This window comes from Myotis davidii, unplaced genomic scaffold (assembly GCF_000327345.1).
Source record: "Myotis davidii unplaced genomic scaffold, ASM32734v1 scaffold937, whole genome shotgun sequence".
NCBI classification, from domain to species: domain Eukaryota; kingdom Metazoa; phylum Chordata; class Mammalia; order Chiroptera; family Vespertilionidae; genus Myotis; species Myotis davidii.
In genome coordinates this window covers 1,305,588-1,316,056 of record NW_006288252.1, presented here as the reverse complement: position 1 = coordinate 1,316,056, position 10,469 = coordinate 1,305,588, and the positions used below count along the sequence as shown (strand labels likewise).

At 62.5% G+C, this 10,469-nt stretch overlaps 1 protein-coding gene across 6 annotated transcripts in view; it reads left to right on the top strand.

Annotated features, from left to right (window-relative positions):
* RGS12 (regulator of G-protein signaling 12) overlaps window positions 1-10,469 on the top strand; it is a 57,455-nt gene that overhangs the window by 41,813 nt on the left and 5,173 nt on the right. Inside the window, exons 9-17 of one of the 6 annotated variants that reach the window (XR_001513251.1) lie at window positions 937-1,013; window positions 2,517-2,711; window positions 2,934-3,007; window positions 3,355-3,481; window positions 5,824-5,920; window positions 7,032-7,102; window positions 7,416-7,569; window positions 9,149-9,574; window positions 9,755-9,907. Coding sequence is in view for 5 of the 6 variants with exons in the window: in XM_015561593.1 (XP_015417079.1) it covers window positions 937-1,013; window positions 2,517-2,711; window positions 2,934-3,007; window positions 3,355-3,481; window positions 5,824-5,920; window positions 7,032-7,102; window positions 7,416-7,569; window positions 9,149-9,574; window positions 9,755-9,855 (1,322 nt within the window). In the remaining variant the exon portion in view is untranslated. Of the gene's footprint in view, window positions 1-936; window positions 1,014-2,516; window positions 2,712-2,933; window positions 3,008-3,354; window positions 3,482-5,823; window positions 5,921-7,031; window positions 7,103-7,415; window positions 7,570-9,148; window positions 9,575-9,754; window positions 9,938-10,469 lie in introns of those variants that run through there. The other 5 variants (XM_015561593.1, XM_006760117.2, XM_006760118.2 and 2 more) reach the window with 5 other exon arrangements.

The window sequence follows — 10,469 nt, the reverse complement described above, 5'->3', positions numbered from 1 at the left end:
GCTGGAAACATTTGGAAAATACACCCAAGTAGGAAAGAAAGCACCGAGGCCCGCGCTCCCAGGCAGCTCTCCTGGCAGGGCTCTGGTCCGGTGCACGGGGCTGCACCGCCCTCCTGGGGTTCAGTGAAGGCCATCGTGTGCCCGCAAGCTTTGTCCAAATTGTCGTTTTTTTATTGTAAATCTCAAGGGCTGTGCCAGGGAGACGGGGTATGCGCGCCTCGTGCAGTCTGTCCCCCGACAGGACCTAGAGGCTGGGGTCCCCACATCTGGCTGCTCGTTAGCTTTAGATCCTGGCTCCTGGCACTGCCCAGGAATCCAGACTTGGGAATCCGTAGCTTTTGGAGGGAGGGCCAATAGTTCAGAAGGTCAGGGGACCCGGTACCCCTGTGTCTGTGCCCCACTGTGGCCCCTGGGGCGGCACAGCAGGGCCTGGGGAGCAGACCCCAGGTTGGGAAAGGCCCTTCTAGGTGGGTTTTCATGGAAAACCAGGAGGAACAAGAGGGCTTTTTCCTCAATGGAGGGGAACTCATCTAGGACTTTGTGGGAAGACGAGCCATAGGTAAAGGTGTGGTGACCGCTGGGTGTTCACCGCTGCCCACAGGGGACAGTTTCTGTATAGGCCCAGAAACCAGCAGTTGGATAAAAATTCCAGGTTAACCAAAGCGAGGGAGGTCCTGCCCAGGAGCACTGCCCTGCACTCCCACCTGCCTGGAGCCAGCTGCGCCGGTGGGGGGACAGAGTGGGGGACGGGGGTACAGAGTGGGGGATGGGGGGAACAGGGCAGGACATCTGTTCTTCCTGCCTTCCTTCCTTCGCCTGCGTCTGCTCAGCCTGAGGGAGGGGGGGTGGGAGCTGTGACCAGGAAGGAGGTGGGTTTCTGTGTGGAGTGAGACAAGCAAGGCTGTGTGATTCTGAGTCGCTGTGTTTCCCATCAAGACCCCCCGCACGCCAACGGAGGCCTGGGCCGCCGGGAGTCACAGGGCTCCGTGTCCTCCGCCGGGAGCCTGGACCTGGTAAGTCCCCGCCTGCCCTCGCCCACGGGCCGCACTGCCTCATGGAGCCCACACGCCCACACACCTAAGGAGGGCTCCCGAGCCGGTGAGGGGCCCGGGAGATGGGTGCTCCTCGGGACTGAGACCAGCTTGGGGTCATTTTGGAAACCTGGTCTCATTCAGTTACGCTTTTGGAATCCCACTGAGAACAGAAAGCTGTGAAGGCAGGTGCTTCGTCCTTGCACGTCCCACTGCCTCAGACATGGCGTGATTGGAGGCCCCACGGGGGCTCCTCTCTGTCCTCCCACCTGCTCTCTGGTTGCCTGGGGGACCCACTGCCTGGGTGGCGGCTGTGCGTGCCGGTCTGGGAGCCTGGTCGCTGCGGCGTCTGTCGCTGGGACCTGTCGGGCAGCGCGCGCAGCACCTCGTCTCCGCTGCCAGGGCTGACCGGCAGCACTAGCCCGCTCTGGAACCACCCAGGCGCAGGTGGGCAGGGGTTGCTGGGCCTTTGGCGACCACCTGCACAGTAGCTCTCTGAGTCATGTGGGAGGGGACTTGCCGTGTCCGAGGAACCATGACAGGAAGTGCCCAGCAGGCCAGCTCCACAGGAGGCCTTTGCAGGGGCGTTTCTGGTGAGGAAGCGAGTTGTGACTCAGGCCCAGGGGAGGGGTCAGGAGAGACCCCTGCTGCCTTGGGCTGGCCTCACCCACATCCCGCTGCCCAGGAGCCCTGCCTCTGAGCACCGCGGGCTGGCGCAGGGGTATAGTGCTGCTGAGCAGTTTCCGGAGCTCTGGGCCTGGGCGTGAGTCCTGCAGACAGACCGCCCCGCCCCGCCCGCAGGTGTGTCCCGCTGCTCCTGGGTGGGGCCGGCAGGTGAACGCCATCCTGCTCCAGGCGGAGGCAGCTAGCATTCCCTGGGCAGACAGCCGGCTCTGTCCCTCATGCTGACAGGGCAGCCCTCTGTCAGCACCAAACATGGGTGGAGCCCAAGTCCCCCTAGGCACCCCCAGCCTTTGCCTGCCCCTCCGTGGCTTCCCAGCACCCGCCCTCGGGCTGACCTGCTCTCCCCTAGATCAGGCTGTTCTTCTCTGAGGGGTTTTGGAGCCTGGGCTGGGAGGTCGGGCAGAAAGATCACAGAAAACAGCAGAGGGGCCCCCGGCTGGGCTGGTCCTTGGGCCCCCATGTGGGTTCTAGCCCGCCGTGTGGTCCCTGCCCCACAGACTGAGGTGGGCGAGGGCAGCTTAGCGTCACAGCGTGGCCTGTTCTGGGGGAGCTGGCTACGTGTGGGCCCAGGAGCACTTGGGTCCGAGGCTGGGCAAGGCTGTGAATAGTGTCTGAGCAGGAGGAAACCCACGGCTGTCCCTGTGTTAGCGTGGGCCTCACCCCGAGTGCACAGCGCAGGTGTCCCACAGATCTGCATCTCTGGAGCTGGATGTGGGCTTCCCGAGGCGCATGCAAGCTCCCATAGCTCTTCTTGGGGTGCCCCGCAAGCTCTCTGTGACCCCAGCGCCGTCTCTTCCCCAGTCAGAGGCCTGCAGGACCCTGGCGCCCGAGAGGGACAAAGCCGCCAAGCACTGCTGCATCCAGCTGCCCGACGGGACGTCCTGCACGGTTCTCGTCAGGGCGGGGCTCCCCATCAAGGAGGTCCTGGCCGGGCTCTGTGAGCGACACGGCATCAACGGGGCCGCCGTGGACCTCTTCCTGGTGGGCGGGGACAAGGTATTGGGCCCTTGGTGTTAGGCCCTGGCGGTTGCCCTGCTCTGCACTCCTGTCTAAGCCGTTTGCTGGAGGCCGTGGAGGGTGGGTCCTGCGGCTGGACCCCTGCCTGGTGTGGGTCTGTCTGCGGCTGCTCCTCCGCGGCACCTGGGCGTCCCTGCACCTGGGAGATAGCTGGGCGCCCGCTCCCTCTGATCCCCCCTCTTGTTCCTCCTGGTTCCCAAGCCCCTGGTGCTGCATCAGGACAGTAGCATCTTGGCGTCTAGGGACCTGCGCCTAGAAAAGCGGACTTTGTTTCGGTGAGAAAAATGCAGTTGCCATTCCCATGAGCTCCCAGAAGGCTGGGCCCATCCTGAACCGGGTGGGGCAGCGGCACGCAGACCCTGGAGCCCAAGGGGCCAGAGGGTCGCTCTCCCTGTCCCATGACCACAGAGGGCCACACCCAGGGGTGGGCAGGCTGGATGGAGTTGGCCATCCTGTGGGGGAGGGGTTCTCTCTGCTGGTGTGACAGCCCCTCTCACCCCCCAGAAAACCTTCCAGAAGCCCCCCACAGCCAGAACCTGGGGCTGGATCCAGCGGCCCCGGGCGTAGGGAAGTGAAGACTGGGTGGGTCTGCGCGGGTGTGCTCACGCCTCTCCCCCCACAGGCTGGACCTGGTTCCCATTAACCGCTCGGTGGGACTCAAGGCCAAGCCCACCAAGCCCGTCACGGAGGTGCTGCGGCCCGTGGTGGCCAAGTACGGCCTGCACCTGAGCGAGCTGGTGGCCAGGCTGGTGAGTGACTAGGGGCTGCGGCGTGCTCCCTGAGCTGGCAAACGGGGCGCCTGTCGCAGGGCCTGTGCCAGAGGCCCCACCGGTAGCACTGTGGTGCGCAAGCAGCTGCCACGCCCTCAGCTCCCCCCACGCTGGCCGGGTGGGCCGTGTCGCCTCCGTCCCCCACAGTCTCATCCTGTGGAGGGGACGCTGGTTTCTTTAGACTCGGTCATTCCCAGGGGGCTGGGGCCGGGGCTGGGCTGGGATTTGAGAGGTGGTTTTGGTCCAGGGAAACCAAACGGAGGAACAAACAAGACCCCCTGAGCTCCGCTGAGCAGGTGCAGGTCCCAGCAGACAGCTCAGGCAGCTGCCTCGGGCGCATCTTCACATTAAATGTCCTCGTTGCCACCCTAGCCGCTTTGCCTCAGTGAGTACAGCGTCAGCCACGGACTGAAGGGTCCGGGGTTCAATTCCAGTCCAGGGCATGTTGCAGGCTCCATCCCCGGCCCTGGTCAGGGTGCGTGCAGGAGGCAACCAATCGATGTATCTCTCTTGCATTGATGTTTCTCTTTGTCTCCCCTCACTTCTACTCTCTCTAGAAATTAAAGGAAAAATATCCTTGAGTGAGGATTAACAAAACAAAAAAATTTCCCAAGTCTCATCTCCACTGGCGTTTCCAGGCAGGGCTGCTGAGCTAGTGGAGGCGAGGACGGGGGGAGGGGAGCTGAGGAAGAAAACCTGGGGCAGAAGGAAGGCGGGCTGTAACCCTGTAGCGGGGCTGTCTCCGCTGCAGGCTGTTGGCCAGGCCCCCATCTCTCTGGAATCACTGCCTGTCTAGCAAGCTGCACCCATTTGCTTCAGAATACAGTGATTCATGATTTAGTTTGCCTGCGTTCTCATTTTTTTAGAAAATAAACTACTGGAGCTGTGATTTAAAATATTTCAGCGTTTTAATTTTCTCTGACGTGGGCCCTAAGACTGTGCAGGCTCTTGGACATGAGGAGAGGACTGTGGAGCGGGTTGTGGAGGCGCGGGAAGCCCGAGGCCCCTCCCCTCAGCACCCGGAGGCCCAACATGCTGGCCGAGAAGGCGGGCCGGGCTCCCTGCGCCTCCCGCTCTCTCCCTTGAGACCCCAAGCTACTTGCGTGACCCTGTGGCCTCAGTGTCCCTGTCTGTAAATGGGTTAGTCAGGGCTGTGGTCGGACTTCCGGGCTGGCAGTGGTCAGGGCTCCGGGGCTGGAGGCTGTGACACTGTTATGCCCAGATTTCAAGATCCCCAAGAAACCACACCAGGGAGCCAGCCGTGTCCGATGCAAAAGCAGAGTGTCTTTATTCAAACTCGTTTGGGCCCCCAGTCAGCCACACTCACCAATGCAGTGGCAAGCGGTGGAGAGAGTGCGAGAGCCCCGTGGAAAGAGGGGTTTAATAGGGGGGTTGGAGTAAGGGGAGGAGAGAGGACTGTGGGCCCTGCCGATTGGCCAGGCGCAAGTCGGTGTCTCGTTACACAGGATGTGGTCATATCTATGGCACTCACGTCCCTTGATTGTCATTGGTTAGTTTAAAAAAGTCCTGGGTGTGGCTAGCAGAGGCTTGGGCTTCGGGAAGAAGCCTTGCCGAGCACATGGCTGCCCAAAAATGGAGGATTCGGGGCAAGATGGAGGGCATAGCCCTCGCCCTTTCAGACACGTGGCTTTTCTGTGGACTCACCAGCTGACTCTTCCCTGAATGTGTGAGTCTACGGAACCGACATCATGAGAGAGGCAGGGCCAGCGTGGTGGCCGCCTCCCTGGGCGAGCTCCGGCCCGGCCTGCCGGAGTGGCCTCTGGGCACTTCGGGCCTCATGGCCAGCAGGGACTTTAAGAAGCCGCTCCAAGCTCAGGCTTCTTTCTAAACAGTGGCTGTGGGTCCTGAATAGCAGGTGTTCCCCCCATGCCCCGCCCTGGCCCCACTCCGTGTCCCTGTCCACAAAGGCAGCTCTGTCCTGTTCACGTCCTACCTGTGCCCACAGGAGTGGGGCGAGGCCCATCCAGGTTGTGAGCAGGGTGAGACCTGGATGCCAACTCGATGCCTTTGAAACAGGACGTTTGTGGACTGAGAGGGTTGTCAAGTGTCCTCGCCCTGGGCTTGGGTCTGGCGCAGGGAGGCCACCAGCTGTCACTCGCATTCCAGGCACTCTGGGCTTCGGGCTAGGCACCTCTGGACTGCCCTCGGGCAGCCCAGCCAAGGTGGCGGCACCCGGGGTCACCTGGAGTGCCACGACATCAAGGCTGGACCGGTCTTGCTTTCAGTAGCTGGATAACAGACAGGGTGTTCTGGAAAGTTCTGGTTCGGTGAGTCATATGGTGCACCACCTTGGTCTCTAGAGTGGCGAGAGGGAGCCCCTGGACCTCGGCGCCCCCATATCAAGCCTGGATGGACAGCGGGTCATCTTGGAGGAGAAGGACCCCTCCAGAGGGAAAGGTGAGCGAGCCCAAGAGTCCCCCTCTCACTGCCTCCCACCAGCCCATCCCTGAGCCTACCAGAGGCCCTGCCTCCCCGCTCCCCCTCCACCCTCCACAGAGCCGGGCCCTCTGAGGCCGGGGCTAGCCCAATCCTGCCTGGGCAGAGGCAGCAGGACCAGGAGCATGAGGGCCTCACCCGGTGACAGGCCTTGCGCTCCCCCAGGACTGCCCGAGGTTCAGCACGCCGGGTGTGGGGCATTAACGAGACACAGAGACACAGCTCTGGTCCTGTGAACGAGGGACGCACCCAGGCCTCGTGGACTGGGGACGTTGCCGTCCCGTTGTCCCCGGTGTGCGGGAACCTGTGGTTTGTGGAGCTCCTCCTGGCCCCACAGCCCCGCCCCTGCCTCCCGCAGCAGCTCCTGCAGAGAGCTTAGGGCTGGCCCAGCAGGGGCTTGGACCAGAGACCTGAGGGCTGGCTCAGTTCTGAGATGCCTGCTGCCTCCCCCAGGGACCTGCGGTGGCCCTGGTGGTGGCTCCTCCCCTTGGGAAAGCAGAGTGGGTCCTGGCCGGCCCTGGTCCGGGAATGCCTGCTCCGTGCTCCTCCCGACTGCTCAGGGCCGGCCCAGCCGGGCCTCAGGACCTTGGGCACAGGTGAGCTGCGGGCCAGGCCGCAGGCAGGGGCAGGCTGTCTGAGCAGCTGCGGGAAGCGGGGTGGCCCTTCCTGCTGCCCAGGGGGGCCAGAGAAGTGGACTTGAGGCTGGGTCGGCCATTGGAGGCCAGACCACAGCCCTGATTGACAGCGGTTCTAATAGAAAATAGGTGACTCCCTACTTTTCTAGAGAATATTCACGCCAAATAGTCCACGAAACAAGCTCTTTAATCGCCTCTCCTCCAAACATCCCAGCACATGGAGTCCAGCCGCCTGTGGCCCTCTACACACACACACACACACACACACACACACACAGCACGTCCTGCCCCGGGCGTTCGGCCTTTATGTGCAGATTGGAGAAGGTGCAGGTTACTCCTTTGTCTTCTCCCGCTTTGCTCTCAAAGATACTGTAGCCGTGATGCTGTGGCAGTGCGCACTGTGACTGCAAAGCTCGGCACTCTGTTCTTCCCCACAGATAAACAGAGAGGAACGCCGCTCAAACAGACCACGGCCGTCAACTCCAGCTCCAGAAATTTCTCGGCTACGGTAATCCCCCTCCCGGTCCGCAGGGTGCCCCGCTCCCCGCATGCCGGCCGTATGCTCCCCAGAGAGCCGTGCTGCCCCCGGGGCCCGCCACGCTCTGGTCGGGCTGGCAGCCCCTCTCGGGGTCCTCTCGCCCCCTCTGGGGCTGTTCCCGGGGCCTACTCGCCAGCTCACTGCCCTGTGGTGGGTACAGAGCCCGACGTGCTCTGCGGTTTGAACCCTTGTCATGGCTCCCGTTCCAAAGCCCGCCTGTCACTGTGAATTGTGCTGTCGTGTCTGAACTGTGAGTAGAACTTTGACTTTCCTTCTGATGCAGGGAGAGGAGAGAACACTAGGCAAGTCTAATTCTATTAAAATAAAAGGAGAAAATGGAAAAAATGCTAGGGATCCCCGGCTTTCAAAGAGAGAAGAATCTATTGCAAAGATTGGGAAAAAAAAATATCAGAAAATTAATTTGGACGAAGCAGAGGGTATGTGTACTTTTTAAACTTGCACGTTTTTTAGTGAATACAATGTCCGGTTCTAGTCCACTCGTTAGAGCTTTCTCTGAGGGATTGACAGCGGGTGACTGATCCCTGTCACCTGAGAGTGTGTTCCTCCATGTCAGTCTGGGGCTGAACCCCAGTTTGCAGACTGAGAGCCGGGCCCCTAGGAGTCAGGGAGGACCCCTTGGGGGCAGGGGTAGCACCATGGTCCTGGCAGGCTCCCCGGCTCCCTCCATCTCTGTCCCCGCTGGGATGGAGGCTCAGTGGTATCAGGGTCCTCACCACAGGCAGCGCCAGCAGAGCAGCTGTGGCGGAGGGGCCCTGGGTGCCCGACCTCTGCCTTGACCTGCGGGAGGCCTGCAGGAGGCACCGCGGAGATAGAGAGGGGGGAGTCTCCTCTTTGGAAACATCTAAGAGAAAAGCAGAAGCAGAACTCATAGTGGTCACTGGGACCGGATTTTAACCCAGAGTCCCTCCTGCTCAGCTATCCAGCTCCCTGTGAAGTCCCCCCTTACAGCCATAACCCCACACCCCACACCCCTTACAGCCATAACCCTATACCCTCACACCCCCCTTACAGCCATAACCCCACAGCCCACACCCCCTTACAGCCATAACCTTATACCCTCACAACTCCCCATGCAACCATACCCCTTACACCCCCCACAACCCCTCATACAGCCATATCCCTGCAGCCTAACCCCTTCCTTACACCCCTCACCCCTGCCCCCAACAGCCATCACCTGCAGCTATAGCCCCGCAGCGGGGCTGTGATCCTGTCACCTGAGAGTGTGTTCCTCCGTGTCAGCCGGGGCTCTCAGGCAGAGGGCGGGAGCGCGCACCCATGCTGAGGTTGGCGCCTTCCTGAGAGGCATTAAGATGTCAGGTTTGAAAGCCCTTGTCCTTGAGAGCAGTTGGATGCTAGAGAAGCCCAGCCAGGCCCTTCTCCTTGACCGTGGCCTTGAGCTCCACTGGAAACGCCCTTAGTAAGATGGCTCTTGAGGGGCCCACCGGGGCCAGCAGGTGTGGAGGGCGCAGAGGGGCCCGAAGGCTGAGGGGCTCCATGCAAACAGGACTCCAGAGCCCAGGCTTGGTGCCCGCTCCAAGGGCCCCGTCACCCCGCCCCTCGCGGGCCCCTCCTCTGGCCCAGGCGGGCTCACCCAGCCACTGGCCCTGTGGAGCTGCAGCCTCTGCGGTCACTCCTTTATCTGGGAAGAGGCCCAGAGCTGCGTGTCAAGGCCCCCAGTGCCATGTCCCCACCAGAGACAGCCAGCACCCCAAGCTGTCGGCATGGCCGTGGCGGGTCACGGGTGTGGGTGACTGGATCTGGACTTCACACACCCTGATTTTCGGTGGGAAGGCTTAGGGCTGCTCTGGATTGTTCTAGAAGCCTGGGCCTTCCCGCAGTTCTGTGGGCCAAGGTGCTAGGGGTGCAGGACCCCTGGCTGCAGCCTGCAGTCCGAAGGCAGTAGGACAGCGAGACGAGAACTTTCCAGACGTGCACTGCGGCTGTGGGTGGAGAGTGAGGCTCTCACACTCGGTCTATGGGGTTTCCTCCCAACAGCGTTTTTTGAGCTTATTTCCAAGGCTCAGAGCAACAGGGCTGACGACCAGCGCGGGCTGCTGAGGAAGGAAGACCTGGTGTTGCCCGAGTTCCTGCGCTTACCCCCGAGCAGCCCCGAGCCCGGCCTCCCCGGCCAGACCCCCGCGACCAGCCCCGGCCAGGAGAAGGCGCCCCGGCCCCGAGAGCACCCCGCCACCCCAGCCACCAGCCCTGGCTCTGCTGACAGCACCCCCTTCTGCACCTCCTCGACCCCCACGACGCCCACGCCCCACACGCAGGAAGCAGAGTCCGGGGGCGTCCAGACCGTGGAGGGCGAACACGTGGCCGACCTGATGCTCACCGGGGAGGGGGACATCAGCAGCCCCAACAGCACTTTGCTGCCGCCTCCCCCCACCCTGCAGGACCCGGCAGGACCTCCCACTCCAGGTACCGCCGGGCGTGGCTCCCCTGCTCACCTCTGACTCTGCCACTCCACTGTCCCCCGGGGATGTCCCCCGGGAAAGTCCACCTGGTCCCCAATAAAAAAAGACATGTGGGAGGTCGACCCTCTGCCCCGTGATCGTCTAACGAGGCTTTTCCACAGCACTGTCCCCTCTGTTACCATAGTTACTGTGGGCTGGTCTACCAGGAGGTGTCAGGCACAGCTGAGGTCGGAGTGTGGTCAGGACGGGTCCCGGAGGCCTCCCGGCATGTGCCGTGTTCTGTGAGCAGACAGCGGCCTCCTCGCCCCTCGCCCTCTGTCCGGGGATTCCAGAAAATGTATGTGTTCCTTAAAACGAGGAGAGCTAGCATGGTCCGTGTTCGTCTCGAGACTGAAAAAAAGCATTTGTCTTGAGGAGTGAGTGACGCCCAGGTGACTTAGGACCACGCTCGGCACAGAGCCATCGCAGGGGCGTCGGCCTGGGCCAGGCAGGCTCGGGACCAGGGCTGGGGGTCTCCGCGGGGTGTCCTGACCTTGGGCAGTCACAGGCGTTTCTCTCAACTCCCGGAAGTGTGAGTTTGGTTGTTCACTGAGCTCGGTGACGCATGGCTGGCGGAGGGACTGGCCCAGGAGCCGCGGCTGGAAGTGGAGGCGAGGCTCCTGCCTGCTGCGAGGGGCTTCCCGGAGCCCTCCCACCCGCCCCCACTGGGCACGGCCCCGTGTGCGTCCCCGCTGGGTGGACAGGGCGCCTGCTTGGTGTCCATGCTGACAGCGGGCTGCCCTGCTCCTGCACACACGACTCTTGGATGCTGTCGGTCCTGATCCACTGGCAGGCGATGGGACGCCCCAGTTCACCCGCCAGGGCAGCCTGGGTCCTGCCGGGACCTGCACGCACCTGGG